At 40.4% G+C, this 22,640-nt stretch overlaps 1 protein-coding gene across 1 annotated transcript; it reads right to left on the bottom strand.

Moving 5' to 3' along the window:
- Nucleotides 1-446: 446 nt before the first annotated feature.
- On the bottom strand, nt 447-22,514 carry WEE2 (WEE2 oocyte meiosis inhibiting kinase). The gene is made up of 11 exons (XM_061198114.1): nt 22,161-22,514; nt 17,098-17,294; nt 15,274-15,325; nt 13,150-13,322; nt 11,463-11,584; nt 6,164-6,310; nt 5,383-5,490; nt 5,168-5,253; nt 4,235-4,405; nt 2,440-2,582; nt 447-603 (listed from the first exon to the last, which is right to left on the bottom strand). The coding sequence occupies exons 1-11, from the start codon at nt 22,512-22,514 to the stop codon at nt 447-449; spliced, it is 1,710 nt and encodes a 569-aa protein (XP_061054097.1).
- Between the last annotated feature and the right edge of the window lie 126 nt (nt 22,515-22,640).

The raw sequence follows: 22,640 nt of genomic DNA, 5'->3' as shown, positions 1-22,640 counted from the left end.
TGGGAAATGTTGTTGAAATCCAGGCACACTTTCTTGTAAACTGTTACCTCAACTCAAAACAAAATTGAATTCCTTTCTGTTTGCCCGGAGAGTCCCTCGGATCCTTGATAGGTAGGTAGGCAGCCTACACAAAGGGCTGCTTTCAGTTCAGAGGTCCATGCTTTCCCATTGTGCATCAACACATCTGAGAAGTGAATGAACTGTTGACAGGTGGTGTTAGGAATGTAGCAAGAGAGAAGAGAAATGGCTACCAATGATAGTACCTATGACCATTGCTGCTAGGAAGTCTTGATAGCTGTAGGATCTTGGCTGAAAATGTTAAATTAGGAGTGGCTTTTGAAATCTTTGGGCACCCAAGTCCGTTAGTTTCTCCCTTTACAAGAGAAAGGTTGACACAGTCGGTATCTATTTTGGGGATAAAAGGTGAGTTGGTGTGAAAGGAGTTCTTATGGGGAAGACTGCCCCCAGGTGAAGCTTGAAGACTTGGCACTCTTTCCTCCCACCAGGCGTTTGGTGCTTCTTGATCCCGTGGGGGTCCCAGAGACCCCAGGGACACTGTGGCATTCCTTGGGGGACTGGGCCTGCTGGGCTTCTTTCAGTTCCCTGGAATTAAAGAGGAAAACTGTATGTTACTTGGTCCTAAATTAGAGATAATATTTATGATCAAAACTGATATAGATGTGGCATGGACATACATACACTACCAAATGTAAAATAGATAGCTAGTGGGAAGCAGCCACATAGCACAGGGAGATCAGCTCAGTACTTTGTGACCACCTAGAGGGGTGGGATAGGGAGAATGGGAGGGAGATGCAAGAGGGAGGAGATATGGGGATATATGTATATGTATAGCTGATTCACTTTGTTATAAAGCAGAAACTAACACACCATTGTAAAGCAATTATACTCCAATAAAGATGTTTAAAAAAATTAAATTAAAAATTTTCTAAAAAGTGAAAAAAAAAACTGATATAGATTTTTCTTTTTATTTCAGAATTTATAGAAACAAGCCTGAACTATACACGGAATAGAAAATTAGCTCCTGTGATTATCTTAAAAAATGGCTAGCACACACGTGGCTCAACACACAGCAGGCTCGGCTTACTGAATTCTACTGATTGGGGCATAAATGGTCTTTAAAATTAAAGAAAAATAAGAGAACAACTCTAGAGGCTATATATGAAAGCTCCAGGGGTCCGCGAAGCACAGCCCATGGGTCAAATCTGGCCTGCCACCTGTTCCTGTAAATAAAGTCTTACTGGAACTCAGCCATTCCCATTCATTTGTATATGGTCTATGGCCACTTTCACATCACTCCAGTAGAGTTGAGTCGTTGCAGCTAAGATCATATGGCCCACAAAGGGTGAAATACTATCTCGTTCTTACAGAAAAGTATGCCAACCCCTGGTCTAGACAATTTGAAAAAGGCGCCCGCCCCATCTCCATGATGGGTGCTCACTACTGGTCTGGCTGATGACAGGCACCTGCGCCTCCATGTCTGGCTTCACAGATATACACACCACACCTAAGGAATACTTAGAGCCCTGTGACAACATATATATATATATATATATATATATATATATATATATAAGTATTTGTATTTTATTTGTTAGTGGAACTAGAGCAAAAAAATATTGAGTTGCTTATTAGGAAGGATTACCTGACTACAGGCTCAGTTAGAGCTTCCACAACTCATTGCCAAGAAATCATTTGGGGGACTTTTCAAACTAATCATTTTAAGATGGGTTGTGCATCCAAAAGAAATTGGACCTCTAAGTTTATTCTAGACAAGGACCATTTTTCATCTGCTTTTATATTTTCAACAGTTCACAGTATGTAATAATTACTTTAAAATGCCTTCAGAACCATGCTCAAACATCACTTCCTGACCTTTATAATACCAAGCCCACCCTATCTAATTAATTAATTTGTTAAATGAAGGAATAGATTAATAAATAAATGCATGCATGAATACAAGCTTACATGCATAAGTAATAGGACTGCTTCCTTTGGCTTGGAAAAATACCTCTTTCTCTAAACATTTGCCAAGACAGAATATCTGCCTGCCCCCAAGATTTAATGTATTTCTAATAGATATCTTCCCTCTTTAACTATGGTTATCTTATATCGGGTGATCATCCACCAGTTACTTTAAAACTCTTGTCACTCAGAATCCTGCTAATTTTTCTTTACCAGATGTATTTCCTTGTATTCATTTGCATTGACTGGAATTTTCTCTCTCAAGCCATCTAGTCATGGAGCATCCAGCCCCTTGTTACAAAGGGCCCCATGCTACTAGCCTCTTTGTGGGCAGGGGCCCCTGTGTCATACTGTTGGAGTCCACTCAAATCCATAGAGAAGACACATCAGACCAGTCATGTCACTGTGAGTAGTACATAAATAGATTCTTTCTCAACTCCAGCATCCAAAATCTACCTTTCCAGTGTGGCTGTCTTGAACTTTTCCAAGTTCAACTGCTGCTGAAGCTCTTCTGTTTTCCCCAGGGAGGGACAGAGAACTCGACTTTTGGCCAGAGCTGCTGCAGAAGGTCTCTCTGCTGGATCAGGGTGGATCATGTTCTGATGAGGTAGGACCAAAAAGGAGGAAATAGAACCTTCACTGTTGGGAAAAATCTCCCCACCCAAGCCAACTCCAACCCAGCTTCTGCTGGTGGATTTTGTGGAACTCGCTTCTCCTTTGTGCAAAGGGAAGAAATAAATGAAAACTTAGCTCCACCTGGGACAGGAATATCATCCTTATCTGGTAGCATCAGGCATCCATACCTTTGAGTTGTCCTTAAGTATCATATTTTAGAGCTGGATGAATGATGAACCAGCTTAATTGCCTTAATTTTAAACAGGAAGAAACTGAGGTCCTGAGACCTGAGTGGCTTGTCTAAGTTATTGACAGGACCAAGACTAAAACTCGGGTTACCCAACTCCTAGTTCAGCTCACTTTCTACCATAACGTGCTCATTTTTCACTTAAAATTAATTAAGGATATCCCACCATGACAGTATTCCTACAGCATTTATCTTCAGGTAGAGGATGTGTATAGCCTAAAATGACTGGAATACAGTAGAAAATACCTAATATACGGAAATTAGTAGTGTCGAATAATGAAGAAAACACTGACCCTTCCATTTGGGGAGCAACGTTCAGAGCCAGCTCCACCACTTATTATGTAGCCTTGAGCAAGTCACATACCTTTGCTGAAACTCAGTCTCCCTTTCCTATATTTAGGATAGTGATATTCACCTTCTGGACTATTGTGAGAATTAAATGAATTAACATATGTGTATTACCTAGCACAGGGACAGCATTGAGGTACTCAGTTAGAATCAACTAAATCTAAGAGCAATTTACACATAGAAATAGGTGATTAGACTATGAACAGAAGACCACTGTGAGGAAAGGTTTGCCTTCTTTCAGGAAAGCAGAAGTGAGGAAGGACAAGTTTGGAACTAAATTTGAAGTGTTCAGGTAAACTGTGAAACTCAAATTTAATCTCCAAGAGAGTAGATATTTCTAAGGCTATTTTAGGGATTCTAACCAATCCTGTTCCTTAAGCCATGAAGTAAGTCTCACATATACATTGCTTTTCTAGTATAATTCTAGCTTCTTGACAGTATAGGTATTTTTGTACCTCTCTTTGTTTCAACATAATACCTTCCTTTCCTTGTCCCTTCACATACTCAGGTACCATTAAGGACAAGGAACACATAGATTCCTAAATTAACATTATGCCTTTCTTCTGCTCAAATAACTGGTGGGATTGTCAGTTATCCATCAATAAAGTAACGTATTTCCTCTATACATGCAAAATTCAATTTTTTGAGTAATATCACTGTTACCATTGACTGTAGTTAAAACCCTGAAATAGGAGCCTAAGAGCAGGTTCGATTTTGGAGTTAATCAATTATCGAAAGTGAAATACAAGTCAAGGAACTGCTCTGAGTCTTGGTTTCCTCATCTGCCCACCTCACAGGGTTATTAGGAAGGGTAAATGAAAAATACAATAAGATTTTTGAACTATAACAAAAGGTTTTCATGATATGCTCTAAGTTTCCTAGAGAACCTTTCAGTCTGTCCTGTTTTTTCTGGGCTTCCTAGTCATGTTTCCTTTCCCTTCTGTCAATGGCACCACCATTTCCCTTTTCCCACCTATTTGCCATTACATTTTTAAAAAAACAGACATTTCTATCCTCTCTTCATTTCATTAGAGACACCACCTTGAGTAGTTGGTAAAATTCTTTGGAGAGCTCCTGAGGAATGTCTGGAAGTTTCCCCTCACGGATGTGATGCCACGCAGCACCATTGGTAGGTAATGACTCTGCTCCCGCAGCCAGTGCAATGGTCAATCCCAAGGCAAATATGTCTGCTTTAGGAAGGTGCTGATAATTCTTCAAAACAGAAGACAGGAAGGCCAGTTAGTTCGCCAAGTGAAGTGAGTCTAGACTAAAACACAACTGGTAAGAGAGATTCATTTGAATGCACATGAACTTAAACAGACGCAGTGGGCAAGGTCATATCTGCTGTGGCTAGTGGTCTATCTCTAGGGAAGACAGGACAGAGCACAAATCCACTTCATTAGCACTGCCCTGCCCCAAAGAGTCTGAGGCAGAATCTCAGCGCCATTTTGCTCTCTCAGGCTCAAAGAGGCTTGAAGCATAGATTGGCTGATCACAGATAGGAAAGACTCCTCTTTTCCCCCCCTGATTATTATCCTGTAGAAAGTTATATCCTTCCTAGGCCAGACTCACAGACATCTTAGAAGGTGAGCAATAACTGAAGGTCATTCCAATGACCAAAGCTGGAGGTGCTATCAAAGGGATAGTAGCATGATGAAGATGGGTTCGACCAATAACGGCTTCCTTCCTACTAGGAAATCCGTAAATTTAAGAATTCTAAGAAGTATTAGAAACAGTAAAGGACCTTCATGAAAAACAGGAAAAATTTTGCTTAATCCATGTTTGAGCCAGCTTTCCCCACGCTTTTTTTGCAAAAGTTTCTCTCCTATCTTTGGTCTCCATTCTGGATAGAAAAAGGATAATATAAATTTAAATTATAAATATATACTTTTCATTTCTTGCACTGTCAACGTTCATTTGAGACTCAAAATGTTCAATGGATCATAAAATACCCTGCATTTCCCTAATCTATACCTCTTGCAAAATCTCATTAGCCAGGAAGCGACTATCTCCCTCTTCCACTTTGGGCTTGCTTATTGATGTCACATGACCCAAGTCACCTAAAAAAAGAAACAAAGTAGAGTTCTTTAAAAGCATGTCTTTCTTAAAACTGGAATAAACGGAGTAGAGTCGTCAGCATAAATTTTATAGGATAATATTATACCAATCAGGTTACAAGACAGACTCACCAATTTTATACATCACATTGGCAGAGAGAAACCAATCAGCTTCATTTTCAATCTCTTCTGGGACTACTGGAGAGTCACTTTGCATCTTATGACATATGAAGATGTTACCTGAAGAAATACAGAATTGTCATTAAGTAATGAATCCTAAGCTTTTTCACCCGAGATTCTTTTCTGTAAATAACATTTCAGTCACCCTCCTTTTCTGTGTGCATGTAACAAGACTGCCAAGGTTTCCTTTCTTCCATGGAATCTCTCACACTACTTCTGAACAGCTGAGTGACTGATAATACCTATTTCAGTGAAACTTAAACCTCAAACATGCTCCATCCTCTGAAGAGGCTGGTGGCCTCAAAACAAAGAAATAATCAAAACCACAAAATAGTAACAACATTTCCTTGCATTTCCCATTAATGAGTGCCTAAACCATTCATTTCTGCTCACTTCGATCAGGGCTGAGTTAGAAAGAGTAGAGCACTAGCTGTAAAAAGTCAGGATGCAGCCAATATGCTGTCACTTATCTATGCGGTAAATTAAACACTTATTTTCATACTTTTGCTTCACTATCTGGGAGTCTTTACTCTCTGTCCTCTAGGCCCAGGGGGGAAATGGTTACAGCTCTTTAACTGAAATTTGGGCAGGGGAGGGGGAAAGGGGAACTGATGAAAGGGATTCTGCCAGCAAACAGCATCTTTGACACTTGATAGACACACAGGCACAGATTCTGACAACAGTGGGGAAAGAACTAAATACGGCCAGAGGAACAGAGGAGAGCTATACTGACTAGGTTTGATGTCCAGGTGCACCATGCCAGAGTTGTGGATGTACTTAAGCCCAAGGGAAATCTGTAGAAGGATGTCTTTGAGTTTGCACTCTTGGAAATGATTGCCAGACTTTGTGTTTTCAGATATAGCAGCTTGCAAGCTCCCACCTGGGAAAGAAAAACAGAGAGTAGACCCGCAAAATGAGAGAAAAGGTATGAATCTTATAAATGAAAGCATAGTACGTATTCAATAAATTCCTCATGAGTGAACGCAGTCCAGCAAGTATAAACTGCTTCAGTGTCAGTTTGAAACATAATATCTGCTCCCTGTCTACACCATAGACATATTGGAAAGAGGAATTAAGGGCCTTTAAAGAGGAAAAGAAAATGCCATATCCTAGGTATCCAAGATGTGGCCCTATTGCTTTGAGTATGCTCCAACTAACATTTTAAAAGTTTTACCTAGTTATTAACCAGAAGGCCAATCAGGCCGAGTCATGTAGCTACTATGGTGTTGATGAATAATTCCATGTTGGTATCAAGCTAGTAATTATAGGCCATTAGTAATTTTAATGTAATTGACTTCAAGTTTCATTCCATTAAAATATATATCATGAAATAAGAACATGTAATGATTGCTGACCCAAGGAAAATATAAAACCTCCATATACACCTAAACCCTATTTGAGCCACCGTGTTTGTATATCAACTATTTATCATTGTTATCAATAAAAAGATAAGGCCCCGGCTCACCTGACTACCTGATCTTAGATGCCCCTGTCCTAAGGTATTAGAATGCTTCTGAACCCTTTGTTTCATTAATTAGCATTTGTTGGCAGCCTCTTCAGTCAAATTAGAGACTCCTGGGACCCCTGTCAGTTAGAAAGCCCACAGCTCCACCCTCCAAGCGTGTATCAGAACAGGAGGATCTGAGATGGTAACTGTACTTTTAAGGAAATCGATATTTTAAAGTATCCTATGTAAAACTGAATTTAAAGCTTGAGCTGCCATGTTAAAATAAGTTCAGAAAGGAGAATTCAGCCCCTTTCAGAAACACAAAAAGGGCTAAAGTAAAGGTTGTTTTTTCCCCCCCTGGGAGTCTTCTTAGGAAAGAATTTATGGACTGTCAAAGACATTAATTAGAAAGGAAGAATAAGTAAAGAAAGAGTGCGTGTGCTTGTTAAAAATGCAGTCACCTCAATACTAAGTTTGCGGATAAGGTTATGAGCTGCGGCAAAGCCCCCCGGGTCCCCACTAGCTCGGTGTTCCTTTAGGACAGGGCCCACAGCTCATTCGTCTTCACTGTGCCAAGGTCTGGCACGTAATAAGTATTTTCTGAACTGAATGTCTATTCTGGCAACAGAGGGAAAAGAAAGGCTGAGTCAAGGACCCTATGAAAGGTATGGAAAGAAAGAAGCATCCTAGGTTACTTAGGGTCCACTTAATATGTTCCTTTAAGATTATAAGCAGAGGTATTTCTAATCCCCTGAAGAGCTACAGATATGTAGTAAGGGTAACTAGACCAGTACTAGCAGCACTTGTAGTTACTTAGAATCTCTATAGGTAATATTAAAGATAGCCAAGAGGTAATTAGAAGAGTAGAAGTTACTGGAAAGTACTCATTTATACGACTATATTAGAATATCCTTATTTTGCTAGAGCTAAAGATGATTGTCCACACACTCTTATAGAAGAGCATAGTTAACTGTTCTTTACTAAATAGTACTAACAAGGAAGTATGTGTTTATAGACATAGCAATACTGAATGAACTGTAAACTTAATCCCTCCTAGTCTCACCCAGCTGCATTGGAGCCTTAGCTCTGTAACCCAAGGTACCCACCCTGGAGTTGGCTCCTGCCAGCATGGTGCCCTAGGAGGAAACAAGCCAGCTCCTGGCAGCTCTTTGCAAACCACCTTTGTGAGATGAGTTGCTGAATTCCTTCCTTTAGATAAAATAAAGATACTCGCCCTACTTGGCCGGAAAAAAAAAAAAACTTAAGAAAAAAATATCCACGTTTTCCTGTCCGCTCGCGAGGCCTAACAGATACCGAAACAAATAAATAGCAAATGCCTTCCAACAATGAAATGCAAAAAGCAGACCAAAAATTCAACAGGATATTGTGTTCATATATTTGTATTCTCACAATCTTGATTTTATGTTGCTACCAACAACACAAAGCATATTTTTCTGCTGGTAAAGTTGTTCCTTATTTGGTGGAAAAATATAACCAGTATTCATGGTGTTCCACAGAAGACACAGACTTCTGGATGTCACATCACTTGAGCAAGTATGAGAACCACCATTCTAGGGGAACATGCCCTGTAAAACTTCTGTGACAGAGACGTCAAAAGAAAATACTGCCTTTAGGGAGAGATTAATCATCCAGTCCTGAATCAGTTAGAATACTGGTTGTTGCAGAATCAGCCTGCTACCGGAAAACCTTCAGATTTCTGAGGCTGGCCCAGAGGTGGCTTGTAGGGGATATTGGCTAGGGTGGCAGAGAAGGAGGGAACTTTTGATTAGTTCAGGGTTCAGGAGGAACAGGTGGGGAAATCAGATGACTGTTAGCCTCTAATAGTTAAAAATCTAAGTTATCAAAATCATCTAACTTATAATCAGAGTTAAAGCCATAACAGTACATGTTCCAGCCGGGCTGCTATGAGAGGCTAGGGGTGAGGGGTAAGGGTGGGCATGGGGAAACAGGGCATAAGGATGAAGAGGTGAGAAAGAGGGAGAGGATGCAGTGGGGAGGGAGTGGAAGGAATGAGGCACTGACTACTCTGCTACTTTACACATACTTTGGGCTTATTATCCTTTACTTAGAGCCATCAGGCAAAGTCTCAACATGGATTATCCTTAACTACAAACAAGGTATAAGGGCATGCTTTATTTTCCATGATCAGTTCACATTTGAAAGGTTCAATGTATGTGAATTACATTTTGCTAAATCACAGTCCCATTTTAATTGGCAAGTGTTGAGTGAAGTTAGTGAACCTCCATGATGAACAAACAATGACTCCCCATAATCTATCCCATCTAGTCAGACTCACTGCCTGGCTTTCACGGCCCACTGCAGTCTTCCCACCCTTTACCTTGCTGATCTTATTTCCTCCTGTAGGGTCACCTCAGGCCTGTTTGTCTCCTTACCGTCTGCTAGGCCAGACCCGTTCCCAGCCCGGTGCTCTTAGCCATTCCCAGCACAGTGCTCTTAGCCGGCCTGCTGTTCCCCTAACTGGGTGGTCTTCCCTCTCCTTGCCTAAACTCTAGTAATCCTTCTGCAAGGTCTCATTCAAGTCTTACCTCCTTTATGAGATTTTCTCCGGATATGCTAATGACAAGTATTATCAAGTTCTTACTATGTATTGGGACTTGATATTGTGCTAGCATTTGACATATATTGTTGCCAATTTTCAAACTACTCCCTTAAGTAAATATTACTGTCTCTTTACTCAGTGAGATTAAATGACATCCCAGTGATCCTACAACTACTATGTGGCAGAGCTGGATTTTGAACCCAGGTCTGCCTGACTTTAAAGCCCAGGCCCATCCCACCACACTGCCTCTTGCTCACATTCATCCTCTCCTAACGCTTTGTATCCACAGTTGTCCCATATGGCTTTGCATCAGATTGTCTCTTTTGTATTCATTTTAACAAAGCAGATGGAATAAAGCTCCTTGAAGATAAGGACTTACTTACCTTATCTCACTCTACAGTATTTCTCACCCTAGAGCTTAATACAGTGTCGAGCCTATAGAAGGTATTCAAATGTTGAAAAGAATTAGAAGATGATTTGTAATAGATCACTTCATCTTATTCTTTTTGAAAATTTGAAACTTCTACATTGCCCCAGTTAAAATTTCCATTGCCCGCAGGTTAAAATTAGTTGTGTTTCGCTTTATTAATTTTTTAATTTGATATTCTCTTTGTTAGTAGCAAATGTCACGGAAATAAAATCAATCTTCTTTATAGAGAGAGAAGGAAGAGAGAAAAAGAATAGGGAATCTCAGGTTATGATAAGAGGAAATTAAGAAGAGAAGATGATAAGAAAGTCTCAACCTCTCAATCACAAGTATAAGGAAAGGGTCCATTTCTTAATTGCAAAGAAACTATTAGAAAAAGGGATTTGGGGTGAGCTTATTAAGGGAAAAAACTCATGAAGTTCACAGGTAAGGCTATGAGAAAATCAGGCTATAAGGAAACAATAAGGGAAATGCCAAATCATTATTTTATAGGATATGTCTTCTATACCATTTTCTATGTTTTTAGCAACTCGTAATGTTATTTACTTACCTACTTGTAAAATCAATCATGTATACGGTGATGAGGCTTTATCACTGATCACTGTTCTCAAAAGCCAGGCTGGACATACATACTCAGGGCTATCCAGTGGTCATTAAACTTACCCAAAGACAGACTGTACTATTAAAGAAGCTCAGGGTGGGTGTATATGTTGGGGGGGATGCCGTTATCCAATATTACTGTGGCTAAAATATGGATTGCAAAATATGGATGCATCCTAAAATGATGGCAAGCTTCTATTCAACTGGTGGAACTTTTCTACTTTACCACTGAACATTTTGATGAAAATGTATTTCCGAGAATAACAATACACAACTACTGTTATGTCACCCCTTAATCATAGATTAGAAATATTAATCATGGATTAGAAATATGTTAATCCAAAGGACCACTCTTTATAATTTAAGTAGCCCAGAAAAAAAAAAGGTTTTACTGGTTCCGGTGTATATATGGTCCTGTAGGACCTAGGAGAATATACCTGAAGTCACTAAGTTTCAGGCCCAGCACCCCACCCCATGCCCTTACTATTGTGAGAATACTTAAAGCTCAAAGGTAAGACGCAGCAAGAAACATGAACAATCCCCAAACACAGGAATCCACTTCAAAATTAATCAAAAGTTGGCTATATAAGTTTACCACCCCTTCCCCCAAATCGTAGGGACTATGGCTTACGTCTTTTAGAATACCTAGTAAATGGTAAAAGGATGATGTACCATTCAAACCACCAGGGTGAAAGTTTTCTCTTTAAGTATTAATTAAAGTGTGAAGAATGTGATGATAGCTTCTGTGTATTAGCTGTGCATCAGCTTTGAAAGAAATACATAACAGCATAAGCCTGAAATTCCTTTCCAGCTCAACTCATTTTCTCCAGCTCTCTGCTTCCAAACAAAACAGTAGTACAGACTTTTAGGTATGACTCTAATATACCTGCCATAAACTACAAGAAGGAGGCAAAGATTTTTTTCTGAAGACTTAAAAGTTCATCTCCCTCTCCATAGATACTAGACCATGTACTTACCATTGCAGTATTCATTCTGAATGACCATGTGGTCATCTTCTGCCCATGCAGAGTAGTAACGTACCACATGGGGGTGATGCCCAAGCACCGCATGAGCATAAACTTCATGCATAGCCAAATTCCTAAGAGACGGAAAAGCACTGAGAAAATTGAAACAAGATAATAGACATACAAAGGTTTTTAGAAGACAAGCTATGAGGCGTTATTAACAATGGCAGAACGTTTACTGCGTGTTCACTCCTTGCTTACTATTTTATCACATTTAATGTTTGTAATGCCTCAGTATGATATAGTGGCAAGGATTAAGGTTTTAGAAAGTTAAGTGACTGATCCAAAGTCAAGCTGGTGATAGTAGATCTAAGACCAGAACCTTGGTTGTCCTGGACCAAAATCCATGGTTTTTTGATTGAACATGACATATGTAGAGAGGAATCTTAGGTGGTTATTACCTCAGCAGCAGACCTGCTTTGATTCTGTTTTTTTTTTTAAATAAATAAATAAATAAATAAATAAATTTATTTATTTATGGCTGTGTTGGGTCTTCATTGCTGTGCACGGGCTTTCTTTAGTTGTGGTAAGCGGGGGCTACTCTTCGTTGCAGTGCGCGGGCTTCTCATTGTCGTGGCTTCTCTTGTTGCGGAGCACGGGCTCTAGGCACGCAGGCTTCAGTAGTTGTGGCACATGGGCTCAGTAGTTATGGCTTGTGGGCTCTAGAGCTCAGGCTCAGTAGTTGTGGTGCACGGGCTTAGTTGCTCCGCGGCATGTGGGATCTTCCCAGGCCAGGGCTCAAACCCGTGTCCCTCCATTGGCAGGCAGATTCTTAACCACTGCGCCACCAGGGAAGCCCAGACCTGCTTTGATTCTTATTTACACTGTATCACAGTCTAAAAACCCTGATGGGCTTAAGAAGAAATGGACTTGATTGTGGATATTGTGATGGGCCCTCTACCTTCCCTATGAAGGCTAAACAATCATTATAGTCAATATTAAACTCAGCCAGTATGACGTAGTCACAGGGACAGTCTTGGGGACAGATATTCATTATGCAATAGGAAATCCAACATAAAGGAAGCAAAATATAGTACTTGATCAATTTCATTATTCAAATGAAGAATTCCAAAGACTGATGTCAGATTCAGCATTTTAGTATTATATTCCCCAGAGTTCATAAAAAGCAATGGCTGAATCTGAAAATATTTGTTTTCCTTGTGGAAAGGAAGAACGTTTGAACATTTAGTTCTGGGAATGAAATTTAAATTTTTGTTAGTTTTTCCTTGCTTACAAGGAAGGAAACTTTGAAACTTGACTATTGAATTTATTATTAATGCGAAGTAGAGATAACCAGTGAGTTAACAATAACTTGGTAATATTTCTGATGAACTAAACAGGCACCAGAAGATCATTCCATAAATCTATTCGTTAAAAAAAAGCAGTAAGACCAGTAGTAAAAACCAGGAGAACTACAAAAATAAAACAAAAACACAACATGATCCCAAATGCTCATGGTATATTTCAGGAAATAACTTATCTCTGATCTTGAAAATTCAGAAAGGTTATGAATGTGAGACAACTTTCAGTGGGTTGGGGGGGGTGATTAAAAAAAAGTAGCAAATGACATCAGTGCCGTGATTCAAAATGCTTTGACAAATCCAAGTGTGTATTTCTAGTACATTTTAAAGGTACTCACTCATCTGATGATCCTACCAAAGGTTTTGTGGAGCGTTTTATTGCATAAACACATCCATCCAGCCTCTTAATGCACTTGTAGACTGTACCGAATTCCCCAACCCCGATTTTTTCCACCTCCAAGAATTCTTTTTCATAGCGGGAAGCCATGTTGGTTTCTCGTAGAACACATCTCTGAAATATTTCAGTAAAAAAAATAATTCTCCCTAACATATTGTGAGAATAAAATTAAGGCATATTATTCCTAAATTTCTCTAAGTTTTCAAAAAGACTTTTGAGGCAAATCCATCAATATTCTTGGTAGCAAATGCCCCTGCAACCCTGCCACAATTGCTGACTACCTTCTCTGTGTTCTTTATAACCTGTCATACAACTCTGTACTGACATTTCTCTTTGCTATATTATTACATCTTTTTCTACATTATTTCCTCTGTCTGGCCATACTCTTCTTCCCTATATGTGCCTAGAAGGGACACCTCACTCACAGCCAGAGCTACTGTCCTTAGCTGGAGGAGTGGGTGGACTCTTGGAGGCGGAAGACAAGAGCAATACAAAAGTACAGCAATCTGTACTTTTGTTTAAACAAAGGGAACACCTCTCTTTGACTCTTGTTTACTTGTCTCACACTCTGGCTGCTGATGCTTCATCTCAAGTTGAATAAACATACTGTGTTCAGTTTGCTTCCCCAAAAATCTTAGTCTGGAGAACAAAATTGTCAAATTGATTATTTCAGAACGTGTGCTCAGATATAGCAACCACTCCCGCTACTGGCCAACTAGCGACATCACTCATTGCTCTGCTAGTAAATAACTCGAGCAAGTCACTGAACACCTTTATCAGTTTTCTCATTTGTAAGATGAGGATCATAGCAACTATGCCTCAGGGTCCTTTCAAACATCACATGAGAATTATATATGTTACAAATATATATATATATAAAATTCTCAGTAAATGGTGGCTATGATGACAAAAATATCCAGAGATTTATATGAATCTCAATCCAAGCTGATTCGTCTCTGTGAACTCATCTTTTCCCAATATCCTCATTAGCAAGAACTTTTGCCATCCAACTTTAAGTGTTTAAAATATCTTGACTCTTCTAGCTCTTCATTTTCAACATGCAGTCCCAACCAGTCTTCATCAACAAGATCTATAATTTCCCTTGCCCTTAGCCAGTCTCAAGCTCTGTTTCCTCCAAGTCTGGATTTGCTACAGCTACCAGCCCTCTCTCCACCTCCTCTAACAGGAAGACTGTTTTTGCAAAATGATGCTGTAGAATCAGACAAACCTAATTGTTTCCCATGAGGAATCCACACTTCTGATCAGAGGCCTGAAGGTGCTGGTAGTGCTTACCTGCTACCTTACCATCCTCATCTCAGACACCAAGTACCACCTTACCATCCATATCACTCCCTCCCCCCTCCCCCTCCCCGACCCTCCCCCCTCCCACTTACATGCACTGAACATTATAATATGAAAACATGCCTATGTTCAAGCATCTTAATGGCAATTTAATATTCCACTGACTTTAAACTATAATTTACTTGGCCATTCTTCTATTATTGGACATTTAGTACTCCCCTTTTTTTTTTTTTTTTTCTTTTTTGCTATTACAGTTAAGGCTGCAACAAACATCTCTGGTGGTAATATTTACAGCATTATTTTCTTAGTTTATATTATCAAATGAGGGATACTAGATCAACATTATAAAAATCAATAGATACTGACACATTTAAGAGCTAAATTTTTACGTATAGACCTCTGGCTTTATGCCTTTTTTCTCTGTTTTGTCTTATTCATTTTTGGACCTTAAATATGTTGATTTTCCCTTCACTTCTTCTGGAGTATAGAATTTTCCCCCAGATCAAAGACAGTAGCAGTAGCCTTTAAGAATACTCCAAGGTAATGGTTCAGCAATATATGTGTTAGACACTGTCTGGTAAAGTAACAACTAGCTAAGAATATAGACCCTGATGAGAGCCCAGATAAATTTAGCTGCAAAACATATTTACTACAAGGTGTGTGGAGAGGAGAGAAGGGAGAAAGAAGCGAGGGAGGGAGAAAGAAGGAGGCATTAGGATGAAATGACTGTGTTACGACAGCTGGGCCAAAGAACTGTGCTCACCTTGGCAGGCAGCCCTTGTTCTACCTTGCCTTCTCCTGGACCAGCTTCCTCACTTGGAAAAAAAAAAAGTGATATCAGAGTATGATTAGCACTTATTGAGCCTGGTACTATGCTAGGTTTGGGGGCTCTACAAGTAAATAAGACAATTACTTCCCCTCTTCAATCTATATTTGGGCACAGGGATAAACAGAAATTTTCAATACAAGAACTTAGGACAGGATAAAAACAAGATATCAAGGGATACCATAGACAGCACCCAATTAATTATTTGAAGAGTAAAAGCCTTTCCCAAAAAAGAGGACATGTAAGCTAAGATTCCAAGAATGAGTAGGAACCAGCTAAGAGAAAAGAACAGGGTTTTAGGCAAATAGAACACGGTATGCTGAGATGCGGATCAAGAGAGTGCACAGAACATACCTGAAACTCTAAGGGCTCTTCACCGCCAGGATACAACATTTCCCCTGCAACACCCGCCTCCCTTAGAACCCAGCCTGTCTTAGGTTCACAAGCCAACTGTAAGTATAGCAGAATGTGCTCTAATCCTGGCTAGGATGTTTTCAATTACTTTTCATTAAGCTGAAGTCTCTGACGGACACCCTTTTTGGCATGAGCAGATGCATCCTGGATCTTTAAGCAAAATTTCAGTTTCTAGATCAGCCAGCTAGGTTCTTCTTCTGGACAAGTACAGGGTAGAAGTGGCAAGGGGAGGACATTACACTCGTGCAAATTAAGTGATGCAGGACACTTGTGACTTAACATTTAACACTACATTCTAACACTTTATAAAATAACAACGCCACAATGAAGAAGAGGGGAAGATACCCTCTCAGAATCACTAAGTTATTGTACTAAAATGTCACCACTTTCAGGGCCAGGAATTCAAATCAGTAGTCTTTTCCTGCTAGCTTCAATGAGAGGTGAAGCCATTCACTCTGAAGGTTTACAAAGAATCCTAAAGAGCTAAAAGCAGTGGAATACTCAGTAACAAAATAGACCAGTGTACTTGTGCTGAAGTCCTGTTTACTTAAGATCCAGGAAATAGTATTGAGAAAAACCTATTCTGGCTACAAGGCTGATGAATATGTAGTCATGGATTCCAAAAGAACACAGCACATTAAATGTTCTACAGGCTTTTAGATTGTTAGCTGTGCATTTATTTTGCTGAGTACATCTAAGCATAAATGACTGGCCTGTTTTAGAGGTGCTTCCATTCTATAAAAAAGCAGCATTGAGGATAGAGTAAAGAAATGTCCCTGAGTAATCTGCACTCTCCTTATTTAGGTGATTTCTACCATTCAGTGGCCTTTGTAGAATAGTGCAGCTGGCTTTCCATTTATTAGCACCTCCAAAAGCAGTACTCTCTTTTTCTCTTCAGCCAGCCTTCCATCACCTGCAGAGAAGTTCAAATCCTTGCTCTATAGCTCTCATCACCAGTCACACCACTAGACTCAAAACAGCAATATACTCTCTGGAACGAGAACTACACCTTCCCCAACTGCTGGACTCGTAGTAACCATAGAGGAGCCCTTGAGTGCAGTTCCATAGCCCATTCAACTTCCTAATATAAGACAGATCTACTGCTTACTCTGCTCTGTTCTTTCAAAGAGAAGGCATTTTACGGTACACTTCAGAATGGAAAGGTGTTACTATCTCTGTGACAAAGAAGGTTAAAGCCAACGCTGACATTTAGAAAGGAGGGAATATATAAACATGATGTCGACTCATTCAGACAGACTTCTTGTTTATTCCTAATCTTTAACACTCCCCCTTCCACTTGGCAATAGTAAGATCAGTTCTCAAAAGTTATAGCAACAGGACACTTACAGGTCGCCTCGGGTTTTCCGCTTGCCATTGGATTTAAGGAATTGTTTTCTATAGGACTCCGGAGTGAAGGGATTAATATTGACCAGAGCGAGTGAGGTCATCTCATCGGTGAAGGGACCAGGTGTGAGCTTCAGATGCTTAGAGCTTCGGGAGGGGAGCTTCCCTGTTGAAGAGATCACCGGCTGGCTCACCTGGCCCTGAATGAGGATGACAAAAGGCAAATCAGAATGGAGGTAATTTTTAAAAAATGGTTCTGTATCAGTTAGTTAATTAATATTTGAACCAAAGAAAGTTATTGCTGAAAGGGACCTTAGAGGGTATCTGGTTCACTGCAAACATTGTAACTGGTTCTCTTATGAAAAATACAGACTCCCGGTCTACCTCTAGAAATTTTGATTCCTGGGATCAGCACAGCAATCTGTACTTTTGTTAAGCTCCACCCTCTTCCCCTGGGCGATTCTGAGAGTCAGCAATGAGACCACCAATTCTAGTCCTACCTCCAGCTTTTTAAAGATGACCTTTCAGCTTAGACAAATGAAAATGACTCTAGAAGACCTGGTGCTTATGTTCTCAGACTGTATAGTTAATTTCCCCTCAATTATTCATCCCAATATTTGTTTGGTACCTACTAAGTAGCAGATGCTGGGCTAGGTGCTGAAGGGTCCAGAGGTGAATTCTGGCTCTTAAGGAATGCACAGTCCGTTAATCAGCAGTTCATCGATGTTTCAGAAATAATCACTTCGTAAGGGAAAGATTTCACAGACTATCTAACCATGGAAAAAGAAGTTTCCAAGTTCACTAAGAATGTAGCACAAATTGAGAAAAGTTCCAGGAAGTGGGGTAAGGAGACTGAAAAGTAATACTCTAAGCCCTTAAGATGCAAGGCTTTGCAGTGGCTACAACTAGCATACCAGTCAATAGGAAAATGTGCAGGGCTTACCACTCCAAGTGGGATACAGTAAGAGAACATCGGCCTAAAACCTAACCAGAACTAAATCAAACGACAGAGGGGAGAAATCAAAGACAAAGAATTCTGATGAGACAGCAGAATGCTATTATGACCTAAGTGCCAGGGGCCAGAGGAATAGCTGCGTAATAGATCCTCAAGAGGACAGTAGTAGACACAGGGGCCATGATGTAACCTCATAGTGTAATCATTGTACTGTGAGGCTCTTTGGAAAAGAATTCTGTTTTGATATTCTCTGCACATGACTTTCGAGTGTAGAAGCAGAAGCTAGATTACAATATGATTCACTATATAAAAATGTAATTAAAGAATGTGAGGCTACAAAGAATGGATATTAAACTTATTAATGAATACTCATTATTAGATTAACAATAGAAGCAGAAATAAATACTCATTAAATGACTGATAGAAACAGAAATGAAGGAAGCTATAGAGTGCACATAGTAGCCTAACATTTTTTTAAGTGAAGAAAACTTGACACAGTCAAGAGTTTTGCCAAGGGTTTTACATATGTCTTAGAGTTCAGAGGGTCAACAGCCCTGGGGATATTATCAGACAAAGCCATCAATGACAAACAATTTTCCCATAAGTTTATTGTAAGGGTTGAGTATTGGTTCAAAAGAAATAAAATTGTACTATATGATATTTCTCAGTTGTCAATGTGATTCAGGAAATGAATTTAGAATTATAGTAAATCATTTTCTGAAACAGTTTTTTTGTGATGCTGATTATCATATGGAAAATAAAAGGCATCTGTCACATATGAAACAGTGGGGCATCCACACCTGGTATGCTGCACATAGCTCCAGTTGCTACAGTTCAAGGACAACAAAAAGGCCTAGAAACTTGTCAGATAAAAGTAAGGAAAAGTATTCATATCAAGGAAGACTATCAGAATTCCTAGTCTGGAAATATGAAGGCTGATAGACTTTGTGAACTCCACTTACAATATAGCAAATGATATTATGTTAATATGGATTCTATTGCCAGAATGATAGAATTATGAGTAATCCTTTTGAAATCTAAAAGAACACAGTTTGCAACAAGATTTATGAAAGTGAGTTCTGCCTAGAAGTAAAGTAGACTGAAAATTTCTGGAAAGATGACCAGGTTGAGAGTATAAACGTGTTGCAGAGAGTGTAGCTAATTCTATATAAGTGACAGCTCTTACTACAGATGATTAAGAGAAAGGAAATTTGGGGAATAGCTCCTTGACTTCTGAAGATGGTGAGAGGAGAAGGCAGCAACCTCCCACTAAGGCACAACATCACAGGGACTGGGAAAGACTTTAAAGGCCCAGTTGGTACAATTAGTTCCCTGATGCTTGAATCCCTGGTACAGTGTTTCTACCAAGTGGTCATCAAATAGCGTTGAATGCATTTAGCCACAGGGACCTTACTACCTCCTAAGGAAGCTCTTCTATCTCTAGATAATTCTGCTAGGAAGTCCTTATGGGGACCTGAAGTCGTTTCCCATGATTTCTGGTCCTATCCCTTGGGCAAGGCTGAACTAAGCCAATCCTCCTTTCTTCTGCATCCCTGTCTTTAGCACAACATTATGAATTATCATCCCCCTGGCCTCTCTCCTCTGACCTTGATCCAAACTATATTTTTCGTAAAGTGTGTACTTTCCCAGTTGCATTTCCAGTTTCCCTCCCAAACGTTGTTTTCTTTCTGTCCCTCAAATCTTGGCATTTCTAGGGTCCCTAGCTTGGACCACTCCTCTTCTTACTCTGGCACACAGACTATGTAAACTTATACACACCCATGGCTTCAACAGCTTCCTAAATGCTGATGATATCCAAATATAGATCTCCAGCTTAGGTGGTTTTCCTGCATTGCAGAACCACTTATCCAACGATTTACACCACATCTCTTTCTCCAAACCTGTACATCCTCTAAGGTCACCTACCTTGATTCAAGGTACCATCTACTCGGTCAAACAAGCAGGAAGCCTCACAACACCCTGGGTCCCTCCTTTTCCCGCAACCCCTCCATCAAGTCAGTTAGCAACTCCTAAACATCTCTCAATTTACCACTGTCCACCACTATCCAAGTTCAGGCCCTTCTTTTTTCTCAGTAGATCTATTATGAATACTGCCCTGCCCCCATGGTCTCTCCCGCTCCATTCCATCCCTCACATGAAGGTCATGATTTTTCAAAACTGCCTCTGACCAAAACCATTTAATGGCTCTCTCAACACTTTCAGGATAAAATCTCAGTGTAACTCCTACCTACCTACGCTGGCCTCACTGCCAGACCCCTGCCACTCTGAACAACAAGCAGTTTTCCAGGTGTAGCGTGATCTTTCCCCTCCATACCTCAGTAGATGCTTTCCCCTCAGCCTCGAGCTCTCACTCCCTTCTTTTCCTAGCAAACTGCGACTCATCCTATAAGACTGCTCTCAAACATTACTTTCTCTGGAAAGGTGTCCTGGATATCTCGAAACTTATTTCCCCACTATTTCTCATCATGCTCTACAAGTCCTCTAGCATATCTGATCTGAACTTTATTTACCGTTGTTGTTTACCTTTATTCATTCTGTAGGCACTTTTTGAGGTAGTGAAGGGTTTGCCAGCAGAAGGTCTGCTAGCATATCAAGGTGTTCAGTTAAGTTTTCAATGAGTGGATGAAATACACATACCGTGCCGCGTCTCCTTGCCTGCTTACTCTTGCTCTGAACTACATGCTCCTAGCCCACTCTCCCCCTAATTTCCATGTATTAAAACCATATCAATATCAGGATACTCTGTAAGGGCAGGTTATTTCAAGTTCAAAAGACTTCAGCTGGACAAGAAATATGTATATAAATAAAAATGTTTGAGATTTTGTTATATTTAATAAAGTGAACATTTTTAGTTAAATTCAAAGAAAAAAAAAAACCATACCAACTTTCATTGCCCTTCATATGCTTCCTTCACCTTCATTTCTTTCCTGACTACCCACTGAGAAGCGGTCCACCCAGAGAACTCTGACCACTCTTGAATCACCTATCACGTAGTATCCGTAGGCACATCTCCCCTGCCAGAGACTGCCTCATGCTCCCAGCCCACAGTGGGTTCTCAGAAAATAAATGGTTGATTGATTGGTTATTGGGACCATTGAAAAACCCAGATAGACACATGAGCGTATTAAAGTAGTTTGTCTACCAGTCAAACAAGAAGCTTAGTATTTCCCGGTAGTTGTGGTACCCATACTCAGCAGGTACAAAAGAGACCTGCTGACAGTGACTGTGCTGCCATCAGAAGCACAGATGTTATTATGATGATCTTAAGCACCTCAAGCTGAGCCAACGGGAAGCAGAGCTAATTCCAGGCCTAAGGCTCACACACCACGGCACCAGTCTATTAGAAGTAACCCTGCCCCAGTCCTGGCTTTAATAACATGAATGATATAATAGGAGATCAATCACAGCAAGGATAAAGGAATCTGCTTACTTGGGGCCTTTACCTATTTGCCATCCTCAGCTTATAAAGTAGTTTCAACAAGTTACCTCTTTGTTCACATATAAGAGCCTGTACCTCACTAGACCAAGGAAGGGAGAGGACTTCTTTCTGGAAAGAGCAGCGGCAAAGAGATAAAAATATGTTAAACAGTGAATGTGAACATTCTTATATTAGGAAATGTTAGTAAATAATCACAGAAAAATAGAGCCAGTTGGCGTAACGGCAAGAACAGTAGACCAAGCCCCAAAGATCATGTTTCTCAGTCCTTTCTCTGCCGTTGGCTGAGCTACAGGCCACTTTCTCTCCTGAGACCTTGGTTTTCTCATAGGTAGAGTACAGGTCAGGCTGTAGATGTCAATATTTTTTCCAGTTCCAGTATTCTTTCACGAGGAACTTTTTCCCCACCCAAGACTTATCTGTGGCCTACACAAATGGTTTTAAGAAGACAGCTGGCAAGACACTTAATTCTGTTTTCTGGTAACTTTAAACTCTTCTTCGTTTTCACCAGCAAATACATAACTGAAGATAGACACAGCCTGTGAAACAGATCTGCCACACGTACATAGGACTGGGCCCTCGTTCTCCGTCCGCCGAACGGAAGGAGCACGGACCTCAGCGGCCTGGCTCCCTCCTCCCCAACGATGGACTTACTTTGGGAGTGAAGGGGCTCTCGCAGCGTGGCGGCTTGCCCTTGTCTGGTGGGGCTGGGGTTTCAGGACGTGTGAGAGAGTGTGACACTGGAGTCCTCAGACCCTGACCTGGACTCGCTTGGTCTTTTTCCTGAAATGTGTTGAGGTCACGCACGTTACTAAGGGGAGTTCTGAGAGGTGTAAGCTCTGCCTCCTGGACACATCCTGAATCCTGAACTCCAGACTTCTCTGGGGTTTGGCTCTGGGCCTCCTTGCTCTCCTGGGCTTCCTTCTGTCCTTCGTTCTCATGCTCTTCCTCACAAGAGGAAAAGCTTAATTTCTGCTTCAGTTCTTTGTCCTCGTCGTTGTCACCCATCTCAGCCAAAGAGCTTTACAACCTAGGCAAGAAGGCCTCTCAGCAGGAAACACTACAGAGCTGCAGAAATAAGGAGGAGAAAAGAAAGTAACCTGGCAAGTTCCCTAACTCTGGCCTGGCTTTCCT

Source organism: Eubalaena glacialis, chromosome 8 (assembly GCF_028564815.1).
Source record: "Eubalaena glacialis isolate mEubGla1 chromosome 8, mEubGla1.1.hap2.+ XY, whole genome shotgun sequence".
NCBI lineage: Eukaryota > Metazoa > Chordata > Mammalia > Artiodactyla > Balaenidae > Eubalaena > Eubalaena glacialis.
Note: the sequence above shows the minus strand (reverse complement) of the source record. Positions and strands in the feature narration are given on the sequence as shown.

What these genes read in the sequence shown, in the direction of transcription:
- WEE2 (XM_061198114.1), bottom strand. Translation starts at nt 22,514, where the DNA reads ATGGGTGACAACGACGAGGACAAAGAACTGAAGCAGAAATTAAGCTTT. An exon ending in CAATGTGATGTATAAAATTG is followed by an intron (nt 5,254 to 5,382) that starts GTGAGTCTGTCT and finishes TTCTTTTTTTAG; the next exon opens with GTGACTTGGGTCATGTGACA. An exon ending in AATTTTACCAACTACTCAAG is followed by an intron (nt 2,583 to 4,234) that starts GTGGTGTCTCTA and finishes CTACCTCATCAG; the next exon opens with AACATGATCCACCCTGATCC.